General features: G+C 49.3%; 2 protein-coding genes, 1 non-coding gene and 1 pseudogene across 3 annotated transcripts; 3 read left to right on the top strand and 1 right to left on the bottom strand.

Moving 5' to 3' along the window:
• Nucleotides 1-1396: 1396 nt before the first annotated feature.
• LOC136540826 (uncharacterized mitochondrial carrier C8C9.12c-like) lies at nucleotides 1397-5025 on the top strand (annotated as a pseudogene).
• Nucleotides 5026-5362: 337 nt separating this feature from the next.
• On the top strand, nucleotides 5363-5433 carry TRNAG-GCC (transfer RNA glycine (anticodon GCC)). The gene has a single exon. It is a non-coding gene; the product is annotated as a tRNA-Gly (tRNA).
• A 203-nt stretch (nucleotides 5434-5636) lies between these two features.
• On the bottom strand, nucleotides 5637-7130 carry LOC136535862 (uncharacterized protein At5g01610-like). The gene is made up of 2 exons (XM_066528292.1): nucleotides 6750-7130; nucleotides 5637-6331 (listed from the first exon to the last, which is right to left on the bottom strand). The coding sequence occupies exons 1-2, from the start codon at nucleotides 6834-6836 to the stop codon at nucleotides 5906-5908; spliced, it is 513 nt and encodes a 170-aa protein (XP_066384389.1). The 5' UTR covers nucleotides 6837-7130; the 3' UTR covers nucleotides 5637-5905.
• A 351-nt stretch (nucleotides 7131-7481) lies between these two features.
• Nucleotides 7482-9536, top strand: LOC136535861 (small ribosomal subunit protein eS7-like). The gene is made up of 6 exons (XM_066528291.1): nucleotides 7482-7549; nucleotides 7670-7769; nucleotides 7905-7978; nucleotides 8085-8208; nucleotides 8821-9003; nucleotides 9218-9536. Exons 2-6 carry the CDS (start codon nucleotides 7695-7697, stop codon nucleotides 9338-9340), a joined length of 579 nt encoding a protein of 192 aa, XP_066384388.1. The 5' UTR covers nucleotides 7482-7549; nucleotides 7670-7694; the 3' UTR covers nucleotides 9341-9536.
• Nucleotides 9537-10012: the final 476 nt, after the last annotated feature.

The raw sequence follows: 10012 nt of genomic DNA, 5'->3' as shown, positions 1-10012 counted from the left end.
GCCGCCTGCCCCTAAATCCTAATGACCTAATCCCTCCCCAATCGCCACTCCCAATCCCACCGCCACCGCTCCCCACTCCCCTCCTCAGCTCCTCGCTACCCCGTCGGCCGCCGCTCCCCACTCCCCTCCTCGGCTCTCCTCGCTACCCCACAGGCTGCCGCTCCCCACTCCCTTCATCGGCTCCTCGCTACCCCGCCGGCCACCGCTCCCCACTCCCCTCCTCGGCTCCTCGCTACCTCACTGCCCCCAATCCCATCGCTCCCCACTCCCCTCCCCTGCCCGCGAAGGCGCGAAGGCTAGCTGCGGCGGCGGCGCATCACGCGGAGGCGGTGCTCCTCGGCTGCGCGTCACGCGGACGCGGAGGCGAAGCGCTCGGGCGGCTTGGCCATGGCGCAGCCAATCTCCCCCTCCTTCTCTCAACTCTCAGATTCGGCGGCTCCTCCGCTCCGGCATGGCCCCGTGCCTCCCTCTCTTTCGTCCTGCATCCGACGGCAGCACGTGAGATAGGGAGCCGCGCGCGCGGCGAGCAGGGCGAGGCAAGCCGTGCGACGGCGAGCTAAGCAAGCGGCGCAGAGGCAAGTAGGGTGAGGCGTGGGCCGCAGGCGAGGTGGTGCACACCACGCAGGGCCGTAGGCGCGGGCGAGCAAGGAGACGTGTTTTTCGATCTATAACCTAGAAATCGATGCTTTGTTCTTCATCGCTGCTAGAATTAGTGATTTGTGTTGCTCAATGTGCGATGCTGTGATTTTTTTCTCTGTTCCTAGCATCTCGGTTAGTTCGGTCATAACCGGAACCAAAACCGAATTTGATCGGTTCCCAGATTTTAAAAGAACCGATTGGTTTCGGTTAACCGAACGCCCAGGGTGATGTGCTGGTGCACATGGGGTTAAATGTCCCTAATACATGTCCGATGGTGGTGATGTGGACATGCAGCAGTCTGGAACTAGCTTGTGCATGCGCTGCTGGCCTCTGTGTGTGGAGAACTTTCATTGGCACCAGAGAAAATTTAACATGGCGGTCAAATATAAGGGCATTCTAGATTTTTTTTCAGCGCAGTTCGACACCGAGCTGGAATGGAATAAAAGTTCCGACTAATGGTACTTGTAATCGCTCAAATTTTTTAATAGCTCACGTGAGTAATTACAATCTTTTATAATCGCACCTAGGTGGTCCTGTTTAGATTCCAAAAAATTTTACCTTAAAGTGTCAAATCGAATCTTGTGGCACATGTATGGAGTACTAAATGTAGACGAAAAAAACTAATTACACAGTTAAGTAAAAAATTACGAGACAAAACTTTTAAACCTAATTAATCCATAATTAGACACTAATTATCAAATAGAGACGAAACGCGCCCAAAACCGAGAAACAGCGCAAGGAGGCCGGAACTGGAAGGATGCAGCGAGATCGATTTGACCACCACCTCCTCTTCCTCGCCGTCCCCTCCTCCTGAATGGCGACATCCTCCTTCCCCTCAAATCTCTCCTCTTTATTTCCTTCTCCTCCTCGTGCGCTCCCCTCGCCTCGCCCCGTGCTCCCCGCTCAAAACCCTAGCCCTGCCGCAGCCGCCTTCCATGGCTGCGGATTTCCGCACCCCCGACCGCCTCCTGCCCGCCACAGCTGAGGAGCCGACGACCCCGCCGGGCCACCCTTCCAATCCGGTGCTTAGCACCCCCGCCGTCCCCGACGCCACCCACGATGGCCTCCGCTTCTGGCAGTACATGCTCGCCGGCTCCGTCGCCGGCGTCGTCGAGCACACGGCGATGTTCCCCGTCGACACCCTCAAGACCCACATGCAGGCCAGCATGCCGCCCTGCCGACCGGTTCTGTCTCTGGGGGCGGCCCTGCGCAACGCCGTGGCCGGCGAGGGCGGCGCCCTCGCCCTCTACCGGGGACTCCCCGCCATGGCGCTCGGCGCGGGCCCCGCACACGCCGTCTACTTCTCCGTCTACGAGTTCGCCAAGTCGGCCCTCACCGACCGCCTCGGCCCCAACAACCCCGCCGCGCACGCCGCCTCCGGGGTCGTCGCGACCGTCGCCAGTGACGCGGTCTTCACGCCTATGGACACCGTCAAGCAGCGGCTGCAGCTCACCAGCAGCCCCTACACGGGCGTAGGGCACTGCATCCGCACCGTGCTGCGCGACGAGGGACCTGGCGCCTTCTTCGTTTCCTACCGGACAACCGTGGTCATGAACGCACCCTACACCGCTGTCCACTTTGCCACCTACGAGGCGGCCAAGCGGATGCTCGGGGACATGGCCGCCGATGACGAGTCCCTCGCCGTACACGCCACCGCTGGGGCCGCAGCAGGGGCACTTGCCGCGGCGGTCACCACGCCCCTCGATGTTGTCAAGACGCAGCTACAGTGCCAGGTGAAGATCTAGCGCACTTGATTTGCAATCTGACCAAAGCTCTGATTTTTAATGCTCTGCAACAATATTAGAGCTGATTTGAGTGATTTCTGATGGCTTACCCACCAAAAAGGAGGGATCTCTTATAGGATCTAGTTATCCTATTCATCTCCAATATTATTGGAAACAATTGTGCAATGAAGCTAGTATCCTTTTGTGTTCCTTTGATCTGCTAGTGGTGATCACTGCTCTAAGGATGCCCAGTGGCATTACTGTGGAAGCCTAGTGACATAGTAACAAAACCTTTTTAGTGCTGCTGCCACTGAAGAGTGAGATGTAATTCTGAGGGCCAGTTTGGAATGCAGGAATTTCACAAGAAAAACGTAGTATTCGGGGAAAAATCCTGTGTTCCAAACGGAGTCTGAGCCACATGTCCATATAAGGACTAGATTCATGTTGTGTCAATTTTGGATATAAGAATTAAGAGAAATCAACGTCAAAGCAATAGGTATAATTGTTTGACGCTATAGAGATGGTATAGCACATGCCAATAGCTGACCCAGTGTTCAACAAGGCGCTGTTCCGTGCTCGCCTAGGCGCGCCTCCACGCTGGGAAGAGGGGTACCGCCTTGCCTAGGGGGGTAGGTGGTACCTAGGTGGTGGAGGAAGGGACATCGGGCCGGTGGGGGAGGAGCAGCCTCGGGTGGAGTCAGACGGCAGGCGCGGGCGTATGCGGGCGCAGACTGAGAGAGAGAGGCAGCAAGCGCGGACTGAGAGAGAGTTGCGGGAGAGGGAGAGGAACTGGCGGCGGCGGCGGGCACAGACAGAGATGCGGGGTGGCGGCGGGCGCAGACAGATGCTGGCGAGAGAGAGATGCAGGAGAGGCTGTAATGTGGGAGAGTTGGGCTGTTAAATGGGCCTTCTCTTTCTCCCTATTCCATGACCACTGATCTCCTATGTTTTCTTTTCTTTTAAGTATTTATGCATGTATTAGCCACCGACTAGAAAAACGCCTAGGCTCTAGGCGATGGGTCACCGCCTAGATACCGCCTAGCGCCTTTTCTAACCTTGAGCTGACCTGCAAATTTGTGCTGAAAATCGAAGTGGAAACTCCTAGAAATCATTAACCACACACATCAGCAACTTTGTAGTTCAAACTCCGGGCCTTCAAATATGTTTGAATAACCTGTCTATCACATATAGAGTTTATACTTAACGTGACGTCAAATTAGAATTCTAGATTGCAGTCTCCACCGATTGCATGTTCTCTGTCCAGTCTACTCCTTTGTTTGGTTGTCATATCATTTGCGGTGTGTGTTTGAAGAACTTTAAATGTTATGATTGTCTGGCTATGTTTAAGTTAAACATTCTTGTTAAATACCACATGTTCTCCTTGACTTATCTGTTTGTCTTTATCTTTCGCTAGCTTCCATGATCTACATTGATTCCGCCAGCTTAAACATGATATAAAAAAAAGAGAAACAAATGGATATACATGAAAGGAACATGAAAACAACCTGGGAAGGCTTTTCCTGTAACGTATAGACCAGTGTGACCTTGCTTGAATATTGTTTTAACTGTTTTTCATTTAATTCTTGAATTGTATACTGAAAATAGTGTTTCATATTCTATGGGAAGTTATCAAGTGCAAATGCACCATTAAGTGAGTCATAAAGTCTTTCTTGGTTTGGGTGCAAATCAATAGGAAAGACGCAGCTGGCAAAATAAATATTTTTCTCGCAGATTAAAAATGTTGGCAATCGTATTTACCCTCATCTCCTTTCCTTTCCCGGAGGATATCTCTTGGATTTGGTAGTTATAGTTTGCATGCACCCGTGATTAGCTTCCGCGTTAGGAGGTAGTGTCCCATGTTTTTGTAGAATATGTAGGATGCTATTTTTTAAGACAAATTTTAAACCTCTACAAGTTGCTTATTTTGGGACGGAGGGGAGTATATTCTGTTTTATTGTGGATGGTTTCTATAAGGTTTGATATATATATTTTTTTATCTTTGTGAATGTGAATTCTATCAACCTGCTTTCAGTTTCATCAAGATAGTAACACTCATTTTGGTGATCAGGGTGTGTGCGGCTGTGAGCGCTTTTCAAGCAGCTCGATAGGCGATGTGTTTAGAACAATCATAAAGCGAGATGGGTATTCCGGGCTCATGAGGGGATGGAAGCCAAGAATGCTGTTCCATGCACCTGCGGCTGCGATATGTTGGTCTACATACGAGGCCTCAAAGTCATTTTTTGAAAGGTTCAATGAAGAAAGGCGGAAATAGTCTGGGCATTTCTCTAAGCCCCATGTATTTTTCCTGAAGTCAATGTACTTCCATACAGAAGCATACTCGCTCAGCTGACAGAAAGACGAAGCTCCAGGATGCATTTGTTGTGATGTTGTGCCCAAGAGCTATCACTGGAAATTGAGATGTGGCACATCAATATCTGTCTAACAAAGATCTGTCTGTACCATGTTTTCTTTCCAGATAATTTGGTGTACTATTTTTTCCAGCCTCGGGGTGAGGAAATAATAGAAGAGAATACTTCTTTTTCCATGTGTTGATCAGAATTGCTCAGTGTCAGCAAGCTTATCTGCATTGTTGTAGCCCCAGATTTTTTTTTTTATAATGCAAAGGCTTTGTTTTCGTTGAACATGGTTGGTAATACGTTAAATGTTTATTTATGTGGCTGGAATGAACAATAACTAATGATTTAACTCGAGCTTAGGTACCGTTTGGATCCTTTAGGATTTTAAGAATCAGGATTAAAAAATCCAATGTATTTTATTGGATTTTGTGTCTGTGTGTAAAATCTGATAGAATCCTAGACTGTTTGAAGAGATTTTAGGCTGATGTTTTTTTTTATCTGGATTCTTAGAATCCTTAAGGATCCAAACGGGCGCTTAGCATGAATTTGCTGCTGTGGCGGCGCAGAAACCTGATTGGATATGTTTATTATATTAGAGATAATTAATAAGTTTAATATTTCTAGTTCCCCAGAAGCAAAGCAGCACCAGTGGTCTAGTGGTAGAATAGTACCCTGCCACGGTACAGACCCGGGTTCGATTCCCGGCTGGTGCATTTTTTTTGTTACAAAAGACATGTATTTTTTTTTCTTCTTAAGCAAAACTGTCAGCATCTCCTTCAGTCCACCGCGTCTGGAGCAGCAGCTTCTCGTGTATTCTTTCACATCTAATCCTCGTTCAGTCGTTCCGATAAACTGCCACACACTCAGTTTAAAATCTGACAGATTGTTCGAGCTGTCTTGAGCTCTGCTTGGGCCATTTTGTACTGACACGAAACATATATGTTGATATATGCAATGAGCATAAGTTCTGAATCCTTCCAGGTATTAAATTCTCACAGCAAAGCACAAAACACACCGGTGCAAGCAAATTTCTCAGCTAGCTAAATGACTGTAGAATTTATTCCTGCAAGCAACCATCTCAGCGTGCAGTAATAAGCATTAAGCAAGATGAAGCTCGTCCATCTCATCGTGCAGCAAGCAAGAGGAAGCTCGTCCACCCATGCGAGCCGCGATAGCAAAATTAAGTTAGAACTCGTCGACGGTGATGCCGCCCCTGACGACCTCGTAGGCGTCCCGGCTGCGCGACCTCTTGATTCCCGCGGTGAAGTGGACCTTGGCGGCGTCGGCCTTGACGGCGGTGACCCTGGCCCAGACGAGCACCTTGGTCTTGACCCCCTCCACCTCCGTGAGGCGGCCGTCGCCCAGCGTGCCCGACACCGTGGCGTCGAACCGCAGCTCGGAGCCGTCGCGGTACCCGACCTCGCAGGGGGACGGGATGTACACCGTCAGGCGCCGCGTCTCCGGCGCGAAGTCGTAGTTGGTCGCCTCGCGCGGGAACAGGCCCACGGGGAGGCCGTGCTCCTTGAGCAGCTCCGCCAGCGGCTTCTGTATCTTGCCTTTCAGCTTGTTCACCAGCCATTTCGCCCCGTCCCCGACGCTGGTCGACAGCGACTGCATGCAGTAGGAAACATCATCGGCGCGATCAGCAAATCAGCAAACAAGAGACAAGACCTTTCCTTTTTCGTTTTTCCCTCTGAAAATGTCTGACAAAAAAACTCAGCTTTAATTAAGAGAACCATGAATCCATGATGCCAAGTATCCCGATAAAAGGATGATGGAAACCAGGGTTGTTCATCCATGGCTCATGGCTGTTCTATAACTAACTTTTATTAAAATCACTAATCGATTCATCCATGACTGTTGTAACTTTCAGCTGCTCTATCTATTCGTCAGAGGGCATAATAAGGACGAACGGAGCTGTGTGTGAGACTTGCTTGAGCTGAACGACGCTAGGATGAAACAGAAATTTAACCAGACATAAGCTGCAAGAAAGAGCAGGGGTGGGATGGGATGGTTTTGTCTCACGGACTTCGAGGTCGTCGCCGGCCGAGGAGATCTCCTTGTTGGCCCTCTGCCCCAGCCAGTAAGCGCCCACCTTGTTCATGACCTCGTCCATCTCTTGTTTCCTTCCTCTCTCCAAACAGGCGAGCGGCCCCGGGCGGCGATCTCTGCTGCTGTCGCTGCTCCTTCCTGCGTGCGATCTCTTGCTCTGATTCTAGGTTTACTTCTTTGCTACGCGGAGACGAAGAAGAAAGGAATCGTGGGAGGGTGCGTCCTGGTTCACCAGGTCGCGCGTTGGATGCGACCGGATCAAATCAAAAGCCAGAAGCGGCGAGGAAGATGTGTCCCCCACTGCCGAACGAAAGCGACGGCTCTTTCCTCCTCGCATGGGTTTGGTTGGTCACTTGGTCGTCGGCACGCCACGGTTGCGTTTGCGCGTATGGAAAATCCGGCAGCTGACGATGGCCGGACTCCACGACACATTAGCCACGTACTCACGTCTCGCCTCTTGACTTCCGGAAACCTCCGCCGTGGCCCGTGATGCTAATCACAGGAAAGGCCTTTCCGTGATACAATTGGGCCACAATGCTACGGGCCTAAGACCCGCAAGTGTAACACACCTCTCAAGTCCGGCCACAAAATAGGCTTCTCAAATACTCGGCCCGTCTCACGTACTGGCATTCCACCCAGCCTGGTCGGCCCACTCCCCGGCGCTAGGGTTTTAACGAAGCGTATAAGAGCTCCCACCCGAGCATCCACCCACGCCTCCTCCAAACCCTAGCGCCGGCGCCTCCACTTCGCTTCCTCACCCCGTCTCCTCCCGCTCAGGTATCCCATCTCCACCTCCGAGTCCACCATCGATCTGGCGCCGCGTTCTCTGATTATTATCTCCCCGTGCGCTGGTTGCTGATCCGTGCTCTGCTTTCCGAATCTCCTCCTTGGCCGCAGGGTCCGGCGGCGAAGGGAAGGCAAGATGTACACCGCGAGGAAGAAGATCCAGAAGGAGAAGGGCCTTGAGCCCTCCGAGTTCGAGGACTCCGTCGCCCAGGTGAGCTGAGTGCCAACCCCCCTCCTCTCTCCTCCCACTGTTGCGTTTCCTTTCCTTCGGACTGGTGCTCTGTGTGTGGTTGCCCATGTGTCGGGGTTGTGATGTGTTTTCGGCTGGTTTTTGCTGTACCTGCAGGCTTTCTTCGACCTGGAGAACGGCAACCAGGAGCTCAAGAGCGACCTCAAGGACCTGTACATCAACAATGCTATGTAAGATTACCGTTTCTTCCTACTATCTATTGTCGCCTGTTGAGATGTAGTAGCCTGTGGTTTTTGGTTTGGACATTGGGTGACGATGCTTATTGTGACTTTGCAGCCAGATGGATGTTGCCGGGAGCAGGAAGGCTGTTGTGATCCACGTCCCGTACCGCCTGCGCAAGGCCTTCAGGAAGATCCACGTCAGGCTCGTCAGGGAGCTTGAGAAGAAATTCAGCGGCAAGGTGAATTTCTCGTTTTGTTTTTCTACTGCTGTGTTTAGTTTATATGCTAATTGTAGCTACTGCATAAGCTAGGACGAGGTAATGGATTTAGATGCCGTGTGGGACTTCATACATGTATGCAACTCATGTTGATTATTATCAGGATTAGGAGATTTAGTAGCACCTAAGCTACCATCCTATTGTAATTCTATTACTCTCCCATAAAATTGGTTGTCATGAGCAGCTAAGCTGTGGTCACAGCTGATTGTCAATACTGTCGTCCTCATATATGTAGTCGATTCCTTTGGCTTATTTCAATGTTTGAATTATTAGTTCTTGATGAAATGAGAAGAAACTTCTGACTCTCTCTGCCAATTTATTACATGTTAGACATATCTACTTGTACTACACATACTACCTCTATTTTTTGTTTTGTTAGCACTTGAGTGCCTGCTTGGTCTTTTTGTGATATAGATATATGTTTTGTTGTCATAATATGAGTCTGTTTGTTTTTATTGTTATTCTTGTACTATAGAAGATGTTTAGAAACTTTTGGCTAAACAATCTTGTTTGGGCCACAATATTACAGTCAAGTTTGCCAGGATACTTGATCATGTATTTTACTCGTCACAGGATGTGGTAATTGTTGCCACAAGGAGGATCGTGAGGCCACCCAAGAAGGGTTCAGCTGTTCAGCGCCCTCGCACCAGAACTCTGACTGCTGTTCATGATGGCATCTTGGAGGATGTTGTCTGCCCAGCTGAGATTGTGGGGAAGCGTGTCAGATACCGCCTGGATGGTGCCAAGATCATCAAGGTATATGCTTCCATCTTGCTTTCTTAAGATAATCTACATTTCCTATTCAGTAACTGAAGGTTGTCACTGTCATCTCTACTGAGTTGTATTCACTTGTACATAAACACTTAAAACTTGCCTAGGCTTTTGTTTGTTACAATTGTTTTGGATACAATTTATGGTTTTGGTAACATCTTGCAGTAAGTACTGAACCTTTTCTTGTGATGCCATTCAGATCTTCTTGGACCCAAAGGAGAAGAACAACACCGAATACAAGCTGGAGACCTACACTGCGGTCTACCGTAGGCTGTGTGGGAAAGAGGTGGTCTTTGAGTACCCTATGACCGAAAATGCATAAAGATGATGCCCTGGATATCTCCATTTCATTTCGTTGAATCTGGATGTTTTATTGGGGTCTCAACTAGTTTGCTCCCTATGTACTTCAAAAACCATAGTTTTGATGCCAAAGTTGTTGCCTAGGAATTCGGTTCTCAGTTGGCAGTGGACGTGAACAATGTTAAGTTTTGAGCATTTAAATTAAACCTCCTTTGCCCTGTTAACTTGTTGCGAGTTGTTATTTAATTGGTTGTCACTAAATTGTGAATGGCAACTGGAGATTTTTCTGGGATGATGTCCAATTATACCAACATTGATTACATCTCTTTTGTTCATCCTCTAGAAGCTCTTATCACCCACAGTAATGAAGCAACTAGAGGGTCTTCAAAGGGATGTAAAAGATCATGGACTACGGTAAGAAAGAAGACATCCAGCTGTGTGAACCATGGGAGAACATTTACCGTTGATCCTATCATTGACAATGAGGAAGGATTCATGCCAATTTTCATGCAAACGGGGACATTTGAGGGTGGCGACTGCAAACACCCTTGAGTACTGTTGGAACATCATTATAAAGGCAGCGTAAAAAAAATATTTCTCATTTATGTAGAGAGCATAATGATAATTTGAATTGACCTTTTTTTTTGTGTGTGGTTGCTAGAGCCACAGAGCATATGCGTCGAAGCACAAGGCT

Source organism: Miscanthus floridulus, chromosome 2, assembly GCF_019320115.1.
Source record: "Miscanthus floridulus cultivar M001 chromosome 2, ASM1932011v1, whole genome shotgun sequence".
Lineage (NCBI taxonomy): Eukaryota > Viridiplantae > Streptophyta > Magnoliopsida > Poales > Poaceae > Miscanthus > Miscanthus floridulus.
This window is presented reverse-complemented; position numbering and strand designations above follow the sequence as displayed.